Raw genomic sequence first — 17,469 nt, forward strand, 5'->3', positions numbered from 1 at the left:
TGGTCGAGGCAATGGTCGAGGCACCCACCGAGGTGGTCGAGGCACCCACCGAGGTGGTCGAGGCACTCACCGAGGTGGTCGAGGCACTAGTCGAGGCACCCACCGAGGTGGTCGAGGCACTGGTCGTGGAGGGTGTCGGCGAGCAGTTCAGGCATCCAGGCGAGGAGGCTGGCGAGGCAGTTGAGGGCGAGCACCCTGGCGCTCACTCTCACACTGCGCCCCCCCACCAGGGAACCACTGTGGCCCGCCAGCAGGAACCGTCGACACAGCAGCCGAACCAGCCACCGGCCTGACGACACGTCCGCGCCACACACGCTCCACACGTCGCCACAGCTCTGCCACAACACGCCATGACACTTAATGAACAATTCTCAACGTAAAATAATTCTTCTGACAAACACGACTTGAAGTCATCGCTACAAACATGACACTTAATGAACAATTCTCAACGTACAATAATTCTTCTGACATACACGAACTAAAGTCATCGTTAAAAACATGAGACTTAATGGACTATTTCTCAACGTACAATAATTCTTGTGACATACACGACTTGAACTTTGAAGTCATCGCTACAAACATGACACTTAATGAACAATTCTCAACGTAAAATAATTCTTCTGACAAACACGACTTGAAGTCATCGCTACAAACATGACACTTAATGAACAATTCTCAACGTAAAATAATTCTTCTGACATACACGAACTAAAGTCATCGTTAAAAACATGAGACTTAATGGACTATTTCTCAACGTACAATAATTCTTGTGACATACACGACTTGAACTTTGAAGTCATCGCTACAAACATGACACTTAATGAACAATTCTCAACGTAAAATAATTCTTCTGACAAACACGACTTGAAGTCATCGCTACAAACATGACACTTAATGAACAATTCTCAACGTACAATAATTCTTCTGACATAGACGAACTTAAGTCAACGCTAAAAACCCATTCTGACCAGGTGGTGGCAAGTTAGGTAAACTAAACCATTCTGATATGAAGACTAAACATTCTGATAAACGAATAAAGCAGTGTCACCGGCTAGAGCTGCTACAAGCTAACTAACTTTAGTTGAACCTTATACAGCTCGCTAATGTCAGAGGGCGAACACTTAGGCCCCTTTCACACAGGGCAGTAAATACTGCCGCGGCATTTTTGACGCGCGCATTATCGACTGCCCTGTGTGAAAGGGGCTTTACAGCTCGAGGCCGACTGAATTTCAGGCGACTGATCTTCATCAATCTAACCTATAATGCCGTTTCTAGATGTAACTCTCCTAGTCATCGTCAGTATAAATGCCGCTCCAATGACAATGGATCAAAATGAAGACGGAGTCACACTTAAAATAGTTTATTAAATTCACTTTGTTTAAAATCGTAATCTCACGGAACGATAAAATAATTTATTCAAGAATCAACTTCACTTCCATTTAAAATGATTATTTGCACCGGGTAAAATAGTTTATTTAGCTTCTTCAATAATGTAGTTCAACACATAAAACTGATAAGCACAGCAAGACACTTCTCATTGCAAGAATATTGCACACGGTAACAACTAACAATTGTTAGCCAAAGTCACGATAGCTACAGAGTACAGGCTGACTAGGCAAAGACCGCATTGCTCCAGCACAGACAAGTCTCTGACTAAACCGTTCAGTACGACAGTGGGCAGTCAACTGAGTACATACTGACTACTGCCGCCTAACGTAATGTACTTGGCGTGACTATACCATGCGTGCTACCTCGTAAATAGCGTGATATTAAAAATAGTACACATGAATAATTAAAAAAGCAGCAGCAATAAAGCAAAGCGAGGATCACAAGTTCGAATATATAGCCCGAGCCGGGCTATATATAAAGCCCGGCTCCAATTTACTACATTAAAGACAATAAATGTTTAGTAAAGTTATCCATTTTACCACTCATATTAGTTACACTAGTTAAGTAATCACCGGGCGCTCGCCGCAACTTCTCAGCATTGTCAGGAGGCTTGAGCTCTATGGCCATACGCTGGTAACTACCTATCTCGTTGAAAGACCGATCTGGATGAAGTTCCTGTCACTGTTCAATAACTGGATTTTACTGTTCCTGGTTTCTGTTCATTAAAATGTTGATGATACATATAGTACTTAACCCTCTACCGCCTACATGAGTAACCGGAGCAATATTGTCACAATGAGTAACGAGAGCAATATTGTCACAAGTCTACTACCCAAAAAGGATACGTTCTAGTGAGCGCAAAATGACTTGCACTGATGGTTGCCGCCACGTACGACAACTTTAAATGTTTTCTGTTGCGTACAAACGTCCTCACGTTGCTGCACTCAATATGTATCGTATAATCTAAGTTGAAAGTTATGTTCCCAGAAAGTGACATACGGCGGTAGAGGGTTAATAGAGCTACTAGAAACTTTACTGTAGGGCTGGCAGGACACGACTGACTCCCCGACTCACAGCCACCCAGACCTGACCTCGCCATACGTAGCTGCTACTGCAGTAAGGCTGCACTCTACTGTTACTGAGGTGTCTACGTCAGACGTGGTTATTCAATTACACTATCGATACATATTAAAAGTAATAGTGAATGGTTCAATTACACATATTAAAACTAATAGCGAATAATTTCTATCGTTTACAAGGCGAAACGTATCTCACCTTGGAGGAGTCTTTGGAAGCTGCAGAGGAGACTGCAGCAGCGTCATCAAGGTCAGCGGTAGCAGAGTCAGCAGCAACATAATCAGCGGCAGCTGAGTCAGCGAAAGCAGAGTCAGCGGCAGCAGTTTCAACAGCTTGAGAACGTCCCTCATGGCCCACCTGATCGTCGGTAGCAGGAGTTCGGGCTCTCCTCCCCAGCAGTAGAGGGTGCAGCTCTTCATCATCTACACAAACACAATCGTTTCTAACAGACAAACGATAAACACAATTGATGACAGACAAACGACAAACACAATTGTTGCTGACAAACAACAAACACAATTGTTGATGACAGACAAACGACAAACACAATTGTTTCTGACAAACAACAAACACAATTGTTGATGACAGACAAACGACAAACACAATTGTTTCTGACAAACACAATCGTTGCTGACAGACAAAAGACAAACGCAAGACCCAATGCAAAGCAAGCAGCGGTTCACAAAGTCATGAACTAGAAATATGGTTCATACTGCACTAGTGACGAACTAGAACTTATCACGTATTATTGAGGAACTATTAATGGCTAATAACGTACATGTGCTATGTCTTCCAACAACGAAAAAAATATTTATAATTTTCTTATTGATATTACAAAGACAGTTTCTTTGGTTACCTGCTAGCTGACCGATCTCGACGCTGGCGTAAAGATCGGAAGAAAAGCTGGCACCGGCTGCCGCAGCTGACGTGTCGCCTGTTGCAGCTGACACGTCGTCTGCCGCAGCTGACACGTCGTCTGCCGCAGCTGACGTGTCGCCTGTTGCAGCTAACACGCTGCCTGCCGCAGCTGACAGGTCGTCTGTCGCAGCTGACACGTCGTCTGCTGCAGCTAACACGCTGCCTGCCGCAGGTGACAGGTCGCCTGTCGCAGCTGACACGTCGCCTGTCACAACCAAGTCGTCTTCGTCACAGCCACCACCTCCATCGTCTTCCAGGGACGTGTGGGCGAGCAGCATTCCCCCAGACGAGGGGGTGTCGGGCTCCAGGCTAGTGGCATCATCGTCACCCATGGCCCCCACCAGGCGACCTCCAACTGCCCCCACAAACTTTTTACAAGACGTTCTCTTCTATTCAAGACTCTTCACAAAACTCTTCTATTCAAGACTCTTCACAAAAGTCATCATTACAGACTCTTCACAAAAGTTTTTATTCAAGACTCTTCTCAAAACTCTTCTATTCAAGACTCTTCACAAGACTCCATTAGAGACTCTTCACAAAAACTTTCATTCAAGACTCTTCACAAATTCCTTCCTTTCAATTCAACTTTTGAATGCTTCAGCGCCGCAAGCAAAATAAGTAGAAGCAAGAAAAAAACCCTGAATAAAACATCATCATCTTACCTTCAAAAATTACTTCTACTAAAACATGCAATAGCCTCTCGTAATTTAAATCGACATTTATACTCCCCATCAATATACTTTAACTTTCATTTCACGTCAGACCTAAATCAATGGGCTTTCTAAGTTCAATAAATTGACTTTAAATTAGTTGGCCAAGAAATCTTGCAGGAACCATCAAACACAATATTTGCTCGCTCAAAAAAACCAACAAACTCACGAGGGGATCGTGGAGTGCCGTCAGGGGACAGCGCGGAGTCTGCTGTGTCGGGAGGGGAGTAGTCCGTGGTTTTGGAAGCAGCAGCAGTGCCCTCAGCAGTAGCAGCAGCAGCAGCACCCTCAGCAGCAGCAGCAGCAGCACCCTCAGCAGCAGCAGCAGCAGCACCCTCAGCAGCAGCAGCAGCACCATCATCATCATCATCATCAGCAGCAGCAGCAGCAAACAGCAGCAGCAGCAGTAGCACCCTCAGCAGCAGCAGCACCCGCAACAGTAGCATCTTCAGGAGCTGCAGCATCCAGAGGGAGGTAGCACTGAGGGACTCCGCCAGGAGTAACCAGGGCCACCACGAGGGCCCCAGGGGCGTACTGCAGCAGAGCCTGCCACACAAACCACGTGACGCTTTAAATCAGACCAACCAGGGTCTGCTATTTGATATATTTACTGCAGCTCTCATCTCAAGCTTTTCTTTCCATGACTTGCTGAGGCTCGTATCCTAGGCAGTTGAGCACATCCCTGCGTTGTGATGCGGATCATCATTCTTATATCCCTCTAGTGTCGTTGGGGATTATATCCCTCGCACTAGACTACCTTCGGATGTAGCTTGTACACACACAAGTACACTGGCACCTCCTTATGACCTTATGGGTTTAGGACTTCTTAGTCCACGGTTACCCTGATGCGCCGCCTTCGTCGTCCTCCGTCTCCGAGTCGTCGCTAGGCAGGTCACCCCGCCCTCGGGTCCCGGATGTAACATTGGACGTGTTCCGTCTATTTGCCCTCCTTTGGGCACGCTGATGCAAGATGCTGTTGCTTGTCGCTTGCTGATGGTAGTTTCCCCATTACTGGACAATCCGGGATCTTTCTCAACCACTTGTCCAGTTGTCTCTTGAATGTTGCAAGGGTAAACTCCCCTCCTCTCGGCGCTTTTGGCAAGACATTAAAGAGCCTCGGTCCTACCACGGACAGTAATCCCTCACGAAGAGTCTGTACTCTGGCCGCGGCTCGGTTATTAAATGGGGGAACCTCGCACAGTCTCCCCCTTCTTTCGTGATAACGTGTCACTATTCTGGAGGTCTCACTCTCTAAGTTGAGAGCCAGTCCGTTTAATACTTCCAAGTGAACAGTACCAGTACGATATACCTTTCCCTTCTTCTCTCCAGTGAGTACAGTTCCAGGTGTTTCAGCCTACACCATCAGCTCCCTCATTCAGCTCCCTCATCCTGTATCATCCTGTACGTGAAGGTCCGCTGAACTGACTCCAGTTTCAACACCGCACCAGCTTTGAGCGACTTTGAACTAAAACAAACTCAACCTAACCCACATTTACGTAAAATGCAATTTTTGCAATGATGAAATTTTATGATGAATGGCTATAATAATGAAATGTCCTAATGATGAATTGCTATAGTGATGAAATGTCTCGTATGATGAGATGCCTGGCCACCATATACACATAATATGCTTCTCTACTCCCTGCAAAATAAGCTTCCAATTATTCACCAATTAAAATCACGTATTCCATATGCATACTTACATTAAATAGAATATTAAAAGATTAGCATTGATATTACTGATATCTACATGGACAGGGAATAAGATAATGAAGAAATAAGATAATTAGTGAAGCATAAAAAGAAAATAGAAATAGAGAATACAAAGACAATAAAAATATTAGAAATAGCTATGAAATAAAATTAGGAATGATATAAATGAGGGTGTGATGAAGAGAACGGCAAGTAGAGAAGTGTGATGAACTGACCCTGAGCAGCTCCAGCCCTGCGGTGGCGGTGTTGTGGTGCACACTGCTGCTGTGATGCACTGCCAGCTGGTATACCTGCACATCATCACACACTGCACGTCACCACACTGCACGTCATAACACACTGCACGTCATCACACACTGCACGTCATCACACACTGCACGCCACCACACATAGCACGTCATCACACACTGCACGTCACCACACACTGCACGTCATCACACACTGCACGTCACCACACACTGCACGTCATCACACACTGCACGTCACCACACACTGCACATCACCACACACTGCATGACTGTTATAATGTACTAATAAATCAATGACTTAATTGACTTAATTCTTCCCCTAATATTACCCCAACAAACGAGGTAAAAAAACCCTACGCGACTGCCAGGAGCTGCCGTCCCAATAAATTTTTAACCAATCCCAGTGGGGAGTTTGGGGGAGCGACTGACCGTGAGGAGTTGGGGGAGCGACTGACCGTGAGCAGTTGGGGGAGCGAGACGGAGTAGCAGTGGGAGTCAGAGGGAGGGGGCGCGCTGGGGTCGTCGCTGGAGGGGGGGCAGATGGAGGCGAGGTGGGGGGCCAGCAGCCGCAGACACGACAGCCCCCCGAGCACCTACGACGGGGGGACATTAGAGGCAAGTTAGTGGCACTCCACTGGCACTTTAGAGGCACTTTCGTGGCATTTTAGTGTCATTTTAGTTACACTCCAAAGGCACTCCCGTGGCAATTCGGTGGCACTTCACTGGCACTTTCGTGGCATTTTAGTGTCATTTTAGTTACACTTCAAAGGCACTTCCGTGGCACTTCACTGGCACTTCGATGGCACTTTAATTGCACTTCAGTGGCACGTGACACGGCAGTCAGCGAATGGCACACTTGAGTGAACACTAGGCACCCGTGTTACTCATACCTTGTCTACAAATCCTATTGTATTGCTCAGAATTAAAATTTTTTGGCTTCGATTGCCACATAATAACTGAATAACATTTTCAGATCTGAGCCATAACTAGAAAGTGCCAAATTGAGCCATAACTAGAAAGTTATGGCTCAATTTTGTTACGAAAATAGATTGTTTCTTTTGACGGCCGGCGTCATCGGTGCTGAGGCGGAGTTTAAAGGCATTGACGGTAGTAGTTTTTGCTGTTGATCTAATGAAATTAATCAATATTAATTAATTTAACTATATAATTTAACTATATGCGGCTTTAGAAGGGGATAAACTATCACAGTTAGAATTTATATTTTTTCATGTACGACCAATTCCTCTGATAATGTTTTAAATCAAGTTTAAAAATATATCCGCGTCATATCATCATCCTTTGGTGAGTTACTGTCGTTCACTTTGACTTGGTCCTGACAAAATGACAATTTCTTGTAATTTGGAGACTACGTTCAGGTTGCCGACAAATAACAAGAAATTTATGTAAAGTCTCACTGGAAATTTATCTATTAACGTTATTATTATTTATTAATAATAATCAAATTATTTAAACAACCCGTGGTAAACCCACGGCCGAAATTTTTGGGCTCAGAGACCTGATGCCGTGACAGTCGCAGGTATAGTTAACTTGTTAAGATTAAAATAAACAATAAACCCATTAATTATTTCTAATCTAAATGAAGTAGCCATACAACATAGGTACGTGAAAGTATTTGGATCCTGATCTGTCAAAATAAAAAGATTTCTACATGTCATCTGTTATTATATACTACAGGTGACCAAGTGTTAAATGTCACCAGACTCCAGGCACCTCCCTTCACCTAGTATATATCTCTGCTCACCAGGCACCTGGCACCTCCCTTCACCTAGTATATATTCCTGCTCACCAGACATCCCCATAGTACCATATTCCTGCTCACCAGACATCCCCATAGTACCATATTCCTGCTCACCAGACATCCCCATAGTACCATATTCCTGCTCACCAGACATCCCCATAGTACCATATTCCTGCTCACCTGACATCCCCATAGTACCATATTCCTGCTCACCAGACACTGAGATCTAGGCAGAGGCACCAGCATCTTGAGCAGCAAGGCGACCAGCAGTCCTAGGAACAGGTTGGGCTTGCGACAGTGTCTGCAAATGGCCACTAGTATCTGAGCAGCGGCCCTACGGATGATATTAGACTTGTGAGCGAGGTTAGGCTGGTAAGCTGTGAGCAGAAGTTTCAGCTCGTTGTCAGAAGCGAAGTGTCCGAGGGCTGAGCAGACACTAGTGACGGCTGTAGCTAGGCTCTCGTGTAGGTTCTCCTCAGGGCGCTGTGAGAAGCTGCACAGCAGCGGCACTAGCGTCTGCATGTAGGCCCGGCCCTTCTGCACTCTGTAAGTCATGTCAACATATACTTAATATAATTGAGTAATTTGTGTATATACTTAATACAGTTGCGTCTGCATGTATGTTATACTTAATACAGTTGCGTCTATATTGTGTATAAACTTAATACAGTTGCCTCTGCATGTAGGCTCGGCCCTTCTGCACTCTGTAAGTCATGTATATATATACTTAATATAATTAAGTAATGTGAATATATACGGTACTTAATACAGTTGCGTTATTTGAATAGGTATATACTTAGTATAGGTAATTACGCAATTTTAATGTATTCTTAATACAATTAAGTAATTTTAATATATACATAGTAAAATTACGTAATTAGAATATATTCTTGACATAATTGCGTAATTTGAATATTTACTTAATATAATTGCGTAATTGTGATATATACCTACTTGATATAACTGCGTAATTTAAATATATGCTTAATACAATTATATTAATGCAATTGTATTAATTATATTAAAACAATTGCACGGTATATTTAATACAATTACGTGATTTACTTGCATTATTTTATGGAAAAATATAAAAGAACCAACATTCTCGTGATATAAATGTTGCGTAAACACTCTACTGACACAATTCGATGGAAATTTCGAGTCCTCTTATAGTAAATTGAATTGTCATGAATCGTAAATAAAGCCAGTAGACTGGACGAAATTGACCGCCGCACGAGAAATTCTCACCTTATTTGCTTGGCAAGAACAGCGAACCTGGCGAGAGCAGCACGAATGACGCGCGCCGAGCCATTCTTCTTCTCCTTCATTTGTTCGACGAACACCTTAGCTGTCTGGGCAGCTGGCACGCCCTGAACGAAACAATTTTTACAATATGACTTGCACTCAAAATATCCTCTATATATCACTATGAAGAAATGAGCACATCAGCATGACATGAACTTAAATATCCTCTATATCACTATGAAGAAATGGACACATCAGCATGACATGAACTTAAATATCCTCTATATCACTATGAAGAAATGGACACATCAGCATGACATAAACTAAAAACATCCTCTACTATATCACTATGAAGAAATGAGCACATCAGCATGACATAAACTAAAAACATCCTCTACTATATCACTATGAAGAAATGGACATACCAGCATGACATAAACTAAAAATATCCTCAATATTATCCTGAAGAAACATACAGCATGACTCGCACTTAAAACATCTTCTAAATCAATCTGAAGAACTAGTTCTGAAGTTTTGGTAACGTAATATTGGTAAGTAACCTATTACGCTAATAAATGAATTTCAAAAATAATCAAGATTATTATAGTAATAAATCTTTGCATTCACATTGCACAATCTGACTTTTTCTATAGTGTGGACAGCGTTAAACAATATGAATTTTCTAAACGCCATTTTCACTGATAAACAAAATAAGAATTTCCTCTTGTTACATCGTGCTGAAAACAGTTCATCAGCAGCCACCATGACACCAGGCAAGGCATTACTATCGGTCAAGATAATACTGAATAAATCAATGATTATATACTTATATGATCAATGATTACATAAGATTATACTGAATCAATTATACTGAACGCTTTTACCGACAATTGACGCTTTACATACAATTTACATATGCTTTCCATACAATTTACATACGCTTTACGTACAAATTACATACGCTTTACGTACAAATTACATACGCTTTACGTACAATTTCCATATGCTTTACATACAATTTACAATTGCTGATAGGAATAGTCAACAGGATCTCACCCTCGTGATCCTATTGAGACCCTCATCAGCCGTCATCCTGACGTCAGGTTGCTCATCATCCACCAGCAGTAGCAGCGTCTCCACCGTCAGGCTGAGGAGTCTGGCGCTGTCCTGCGTCTTGCTGAGGCTCTCAGGGGCCGAGGAGCCCCGGGTCTTGCTACTGAAGGCGGCGAGCACCGCGTCTACCGACACCTGGCAGTGGCTCATGCGGTCCCGCTTGCTTAGGCCAGGCTCTCGCTTGCTGCTCAGAATAAAGGCATTCAGCATACAACAGAGACAGCATTCAGCATACAACAGTGATGTCATTCAGCATACAACAGTGATGTCATTCAGCATACAACAGTGACAGCATTCAGCATACAACAGTGATGTCATTCAGCATACAACAGTGACAGCATTCAGCATATGACAGAAACAGTGACAGCATTCAGCATACAACAGTGATGTCATTCAGCATACAACAGTGACAGCATTCAGCGTACAACAGTGACAGCATTCAGCATACAACAGTGACAGCATTCAACGTACAACAGTGACAGCATTCAGCATACAACAGTGACAGCATTCAGCGTACAACAATGACAGCATTCAGCGTACAACAGTGACAGCATTCAGCTTACAACAGTGACAGCATTCAGCATACAACAGTGACAGCTTTCAGCTTACAACAGTGACAGCATTCAGCGTACAACAGAGACAGCATTCAGCATACAACAGTGACAGCATTCAACGTACAACAGTGACAGCATTCAGCGTACAACAGTGACAGCATTCAGCGTACAACAGCGACGGCATTCAGCTTACAACAGAAACAGTGACAGCATTCAGCATACAATGGAAACAGTGACAGCATTCAGCATACGACAGAAACAGTGACAGCATTCAGCATACTACGGAAACAGTGACAGCATTCAGCATACGACAGAAACAGTGACAGCATTCAGCATACAACGGAAACAGTGACAGCATTCAGCATATGACAGAAACAGTGACAGCATTCAGCATACAACAGAAACAGTGACAGCATTCAGCATACAACAGAAACAGTGACAGCATTCAGCATACAACAGAAATAGTGACAGCATTCAGCATACAACAGAAACAGTGACAGCATACAACAGAAACAGTGACAGCATACAACAGAAACAGTGACAGCATACAACAGAAACAGTGACAGCATACAACAGAAACAGTGACAGCATTCAGCGTACAACAGAAATAAGAGCGCATACTTCTACCCAGACCAGGCTTTCAGTTGCTGTTCAGTACAGGAAAATGCACAAATTCAGAGTGTAAGAAAAGCAGTTACAGTTAAGCCTTGTGAAGCAAGACTGTTAGTTACATTTCAAAACAAAAGCGCATATATTTTACATGTGCCTTAACTAAGTCAAATTAATTTAATTATTTTTATTACTTATTAGTTATTTTTAATTACTAACTAAATCTGTATGACATTTTGCAATTTCATGATATCTGAACTCTCCTGATGGAGCTGAGACTAAATATTCTGAATGAAGTATTCTAACTCAAGTTCTTTATTTTTTGTAGGTAGGTAGTATTGACTCTGAAGGCAAATGGATTTTTGCTCTTATTGGCTTGCATAAATTTTAAGCAGTGCAGTCAAACATGCCTAGGTAAGGTTCTACTTGCTGAATAATAGAATAATACAGCAAAATGCGTCACCCAGCTATTAAAATAGGTAGATAATTTCAAGTTGATTAATATATTAAAATTCCTATAAATGTCTGCTACAATTCATTTTAATTGTATTATGAATGAAGTATATGCAACCAAATCAATTTATATATGAAAAACCATGGAGGTGCCAATGGTAAGTGCGTTGGAGCAGAAGACATACCAAACTCAAGAGAAAGTCCTTGGTTACTCCAGATAACTCATAAGCTAAACACCTGTGCAGTATCTATGAGTGATCCATGAAACAAATTAATCTTGAAATACTCATTTAAGGTTAGCCAAGAATTTATCATCCACATTTTCTATTTCATAAAAATTTAAAATTATTATGAAGTAATTCAATCAACCTAGCTTCATTCCATGCCTAAATACAGCAGTTACCTAAGGAACGTTTGACCTTGCTGAGAGATGGACGAGGCCACAGCAGCTGTCTGTTCAAAGAACTGTTCAGTGGAGCTTGGGAAGGCCAGCACAGTCTGGCCCAAGCCCGGACCTGTGCCCCCAGAGCTACCATCACCGCTGCTGCTATGCGATGCCTTCAGAGCCTCCAGGAACTTGGACACTTTTTCCAGGCTGCTGGTCATGGCTCAAAACGCAGCCCATCTGAAAACCTGCATGACATGAATGCATCCCCCATTTTTAAATAAAATATAAAAAAAACTTTGGCAAGAAAACATAAAAATTATAGTCAAATGGGGTAAGACAGGATCGCAGCCTTCATGGGGTAAGAAAGGACCAGCCCATGGCATGCATTCTAATTGCACTGAATTTAATTTGACAAAAGAATATGTTAGAGCAATCATTGCCAGTCATTTCAGTGTTTGTTTCAACCCTGTTCTGCAAATAATGAATTTTTGGTTAATTTTTAAAGAAAACCTATGTAAAGAAGGGTCACAAAATAGTTAACCCTATTTGGAAAATAAGCTCTGTCTGATTACAAAAAATTTTTTGGCCAGGTTTGTGGATGTAGGCAGGTAACCTCAAGTAATAAGCAACTTTTGAGACATACTAGGCATTCCTACCTGCTACAATCACTGCCTGACATGTATTCTAAAATGGGGTAAAAAAGGACCAGACATGGGGTAAGACGGGACCACAACATGATCCTGTTTTACCCCACAAGTGATCCTATCTTACCCCACAAATGGTCCTGTCTTACCCCACAATTGCCACAAACAGTCCTCTTTTACCCCATAGTTTATCAAAAATAGCTATTAAATGAATATATTACCTATTGTGCATAAGTATACATGGAGTATTTTGGTCAAATTTTCATCTTTTGCTTAAAATAACCATTCTAGCTTGTTAGCTTTTTTTATTAGATAAATTTAGCATACTATTGTGAATTGCATCATGGGGATGGAGAAAATAGGGATGTCTCTTCCCATTAGTGAGCTGCAGAACAATGTGCAATAGTGGTTGGGGGAAAAATCATTGTGTGAAACATGAAAAATAATTATCACAATTTTGTGAGAGGGCATGGGCTATGTTTGAAGAAGTGCACCACAAATGCAGTTAGCAAGAAAACGCATGACGTCCAACTCTTAACTTATTATCTATTGGTTTTATTACAAATTTTATAAATTTTCAGACAAGTACACTAATGGAATATACATGTAACATGTGGCTGTGCTCTACAATGAATCAAAGCCAACCTACTATTTCTATGCTTAACAAAGTTTTCTCGTGGCAAAAACTCCAATGTGACTGATATTAGAGTTGACTTCCTGCAACACAAAATAGTAACAAGTGGTTGTTTAATCAAATAATGTGTTTCTAGATGGATAATATTGAATATCAGATTTATATTTTTACTAAAAACCTTGTAACATAAGAATTACCTGTTGGTCCTTTCTTACCCCAGCCTGATCCCATCTTACCCCTATGGGGTTAGACAGGACCAGCTCACTTTTTTTAATCTGTACAGAAAACTGTGTTGTATGCAAAAAGTCTGAGTTGTAGCTTTGAAGCCCATTGCATAACCACACCTTATGATAAGTTTAGGATTTTTATTTATTCATGGTATAGATGCTAAATGCCTGTTAGTGATTTTGGTCCTGTCTTACCCCATCTGACTTATACATGAAAAAGAGTTTCATTTAACATTTATCAATATACACATACTATTTACCTTTTCAGAATAATTCATCAATCACTCAGAAAATAAAAGTAGCAAAGTCTGTTGTAATCACAAACAATATAAAAAAAATAAAAATATAGATACTGTCAAATAAGGTAATAAGGGATGTTTCTTAGCATTTTTTGTTGATAACTTGTTACCATGAAAAATTCCATAAACAAATTTGGGCTCATTTTAAAGGCCTTTGCGAGGGCTATTGTATGGCATCTCTGAATAAAAAATCAATACTGTCAAACATTGTAAAAAGGGACGGGCGGGGTAAAACGGGACAGTCCTCCAACATTTTGTAGAAGTGTTGTAGCAGCTAAACAAATCAAAATATTGTAAAATTAAAAATAGTGGCATAAAGTTCAACATTTTTACTACTTATCTATGCAGCATAAAGCAAGTTGAGAAATCATACATTTATTACCTCTAAAAAATCCCTGAAAAAAAATGTGAAAGGTGAGAATTTGAAAATGTAGTACCTCTGCTATGGTCTGTTACAGAAAAAATATTTGTTGTATTAAAAAATCTTACTTACATAAAAGTTGCACACTGGCGTTGGCTTATAAACGTGATTGGCAGAATTTGCGTATCTCATTCCAAGAAAAAATTGTGGCCATTTATGCAAAATGGGGTAATAAGGAACACACCCCCGGGGTAATAAGGGACACCCCTAAAATCGCATTTAAAGTAGAGCCTTGCTTAAGAAAGGCTCCAGTTCATGAAAAAATCAATCAACAACAAAGAAATTTGATTGCATTTACCTTGCTCATTGAAAAAAATTTCACTCAACAAAAAATTACTGCATCAGTCATCACAAAATTGTGCATAGATTGTCATAGATAGAATTGAGCACTGGCAACAAAGAATGAAAACTAATAACCTAAACTTTGATTTATTTCTCCAAAAAATATGAAGGTTATCACTAAAATATTCTATCCTGTTTCAGGTATGTTTTTTACAATCTTTTTTGTTATGGTATAGTAAAATCACTCGACTTGATTAAAATTGTGCAAAATTACAAGCCATCCTGTAAGCTTACAGATGCAGAAGAAATGCTACATGGCTGCTGATATTAAGCTTGCAGTGGACAAGGCTGTTGTTGATGCTCAATGGCTTTTCCATGGATATGGTAATATCACATTAATAATACAGTAATTAATGAATATGATAATATCATATCAATAAAGGGAAAATGAGTAAAAATCACAGAAAATGTTATTGATTCTACATATGCATCATCTACAAGAAAGAGGATGACTTCAGATCACTGTTAGTAATACATGACTAACATGAGTACCTACACTCTGAGTCTCTGACTCTGCATGCTTGATGCTTCAAACGTTTTAAAATTGAGTTTTATCTCACGTGTGAGTTACGTGTCCCTAATTACCCCATTTCCAGATTAATTCAGGAGCCTTTTATATTGCATCTAGCTGTCCTAGCACCTTACAAATAGCATTTGGAAATTTTTTGGAGATGCCATATGATAATGATAGCCCTTGCAATTTGCAAAGACCATTAGCCCATTTTCAGGGCCAGGGATAACTGGGACACTTTATTTTTTGCTGATGGCACCTTACAGATAGCATATGGACTTTTTTCAGATATGCCATATGGCATATGCTGATTGGTATTATTGCAGATTAACTACATCCAAAAAAAAGGGTGTTTTTTTTTTTGAATTATATGTTTTTTGGGGTGTAGATTACGAATCTGAAATCCATTTTTGGCGGTCGGCATCGGAAAACCGATTTTTTTTCCGACCTCAGTACATTGCCACATCGAGAGATCACACGTAGCGCACGACATCTTGAATGAAACTTACCCGTTGCACTGCAACGGGTAAAGAAGACGAAAATGTTACCCGTTGCACTGCAACGGGTAACATTTTCGTCTTCTTTGTCCATAAATCTGGAGATACATTATAGTAAGTCGCGAAAAAAATCGGTTTTCCGATGCCGACCGCCAAAAATGGATTTCAGATTCGTAATCTACACCCCAAAAAACATATAATTCAAAAAAAAAAACACCCTTTTTTTTGGATGTAGTTAATCTGCAATAATACCTGCTGATTAGCTAATATGCATATAACAAGCTAATAGCCCTTGCAAAGACCTTTAAAATGACCCCAAATTTGTTTACAAAATTTTTCATGGTGAGAAATTGTCAAAGAAAAAACGAAAAGAAGCGTTCCTTATTACCCCGTTTGATGGCAGTTCTGGTCTCATTTTCTCACTTATGTTGATCACAGCCTTTTTCAATTCATCCTAATCTTCTGAAGCAAGTAATATAGGCTAGTTAAAAGTTTTGGTACTGAATCTGCAGGCTGCAGCCTCAAGGCTCAGGCCTGCAGCCTCAGGAAGCGCTGCAATGATAGCTACCGAAAAAAAATTGTTGATAAAATAATGAGAAAATACCATCTAGATTCCAGTATAATTCATATTTAGAGAAATACAAATATTTACCTGAATAATAAAATTTAAATGTGATTATATCATATAAACTAATTTTTTAAAGGATAGACCACAGACCAACAAGGCAACAACTCAATGATCAGCTGTTTCTTCTGTCACTGAGCGCAGTTGTTTACATTCAGAAATGCGCTCATCCACATGCACCAATCATGATATGATGCTATATTACAGAACTAAATATTTGTAATTTATCAAAATCATGTGCAATCCATAGTCTCATTTCAAGAAACTTCATATGAAGCAATAATTATATTATTGATTGTTTTTGCTAATATCGCCCTGTCTCTATGCAATATAGTATAAGTACATATAGCGATTTCAGCGTTTATTAGGCCGTGGGCCTGTCGCCGATTCTTAACATTGCAGAACATCCACAGCTTGTTGCGGGCTCGAACTCGCAACGCACTGCTTCAAATTTTCTGTTGCTTAACCGCCCGGTCTCCTCGACGATTCTGACCAGAAACTGGCGCACAGAGCTGCTGGGATAGAACCCGCACCTTTCAGCTCCAATCTTGGTACTCTGAACTTCAACCACTGGGCCACTCTGCCCAGTGGTTAATGCCAATATGTCACGATTGATTTTCCAGCAGTCTCGCGTTTATTTTATAGGGCCATTTTGTAGAGCCCACATTGACAGCAACAGGCCAAATACATGGTTGTACTAGAAGTTCAACCATGAGCTAAATAGACATTCAGTTGTTACCCACTCATAACATCTATTCATATTCTAACCAAATGCATTCAATTGAGCTCGGAGAAGTGTCGATAAGTTTCAACAACACACTTTTACGCATATTCGGCATACATAAGACTGTGATCAAAATGTCACCGGACGTTACAGTTTCTATTTCCATTCCATATTCCCCGTATAGTTTGGAAAAGTGCTTATGCAATTGCTAATCTCAGCATGCCAGTGAAGCAATGTCCTCGACTCTGGAGTCAACCATCACCAATGTCCATCAACAACTCTGGTGACAACCATCATCAAGGTCCAACAATAACTCTGGAGTAAACATTCACCTATGTCCATCAGCGACTCTGGAGTTAATCATCACTA

General features: G+C 40.8%; 1 protein-coding gene across 1 annotated transcript; it reads right to left on the reverse strand.

Moving 5' to 3' along the window:
• Nucleotides 1-103: 103 nt before the first annotated feature.
• Nucleotides 104-16,504, reverse strand: LOC108682029 (huntingtin; the record flags this gene model as incomplete). The annotated part of the gene is made up of 11 exons (XM_047880520.1): nt 16,404-16,504; nt 12,192-12,413; nt 10,116-10,356; nt 9,063-9,184; nt 8,028-8,358; nt 6,511-6,648; nt 6,023-6,097; nt 4,508-4,640; nt 3,323-3,739; nt 2,665-2,888; nt 104-335 (listed from the first exon to the last, which is right to left on the reverse strand). Coding segments are annotated over exons 2-11 (2,116 nt in total), but the record flags the coding sequence as incomplete, so codon positions are not given.
• Nucleotides 16,505-17,469: the final 965 nt, after the last annotated feature.

This window comes from Hyalella azteca, unplaced genomic scaffold (assembly GCF_000764305.2).
Source record: "Hyalella azteca isolate HAZT.00-mixed unplaced genomic scaffold, Hazt_2.0.2 contig5528, whole genome shotgun sequence".
Classification (NCBI taxonomy): domain Eukaryota; kingdom Metazoa; phylum Arthropoda; class Malacostraca; order Amphipoda; family Hyalellidae; genus Hyalella; species Hyalella azteca.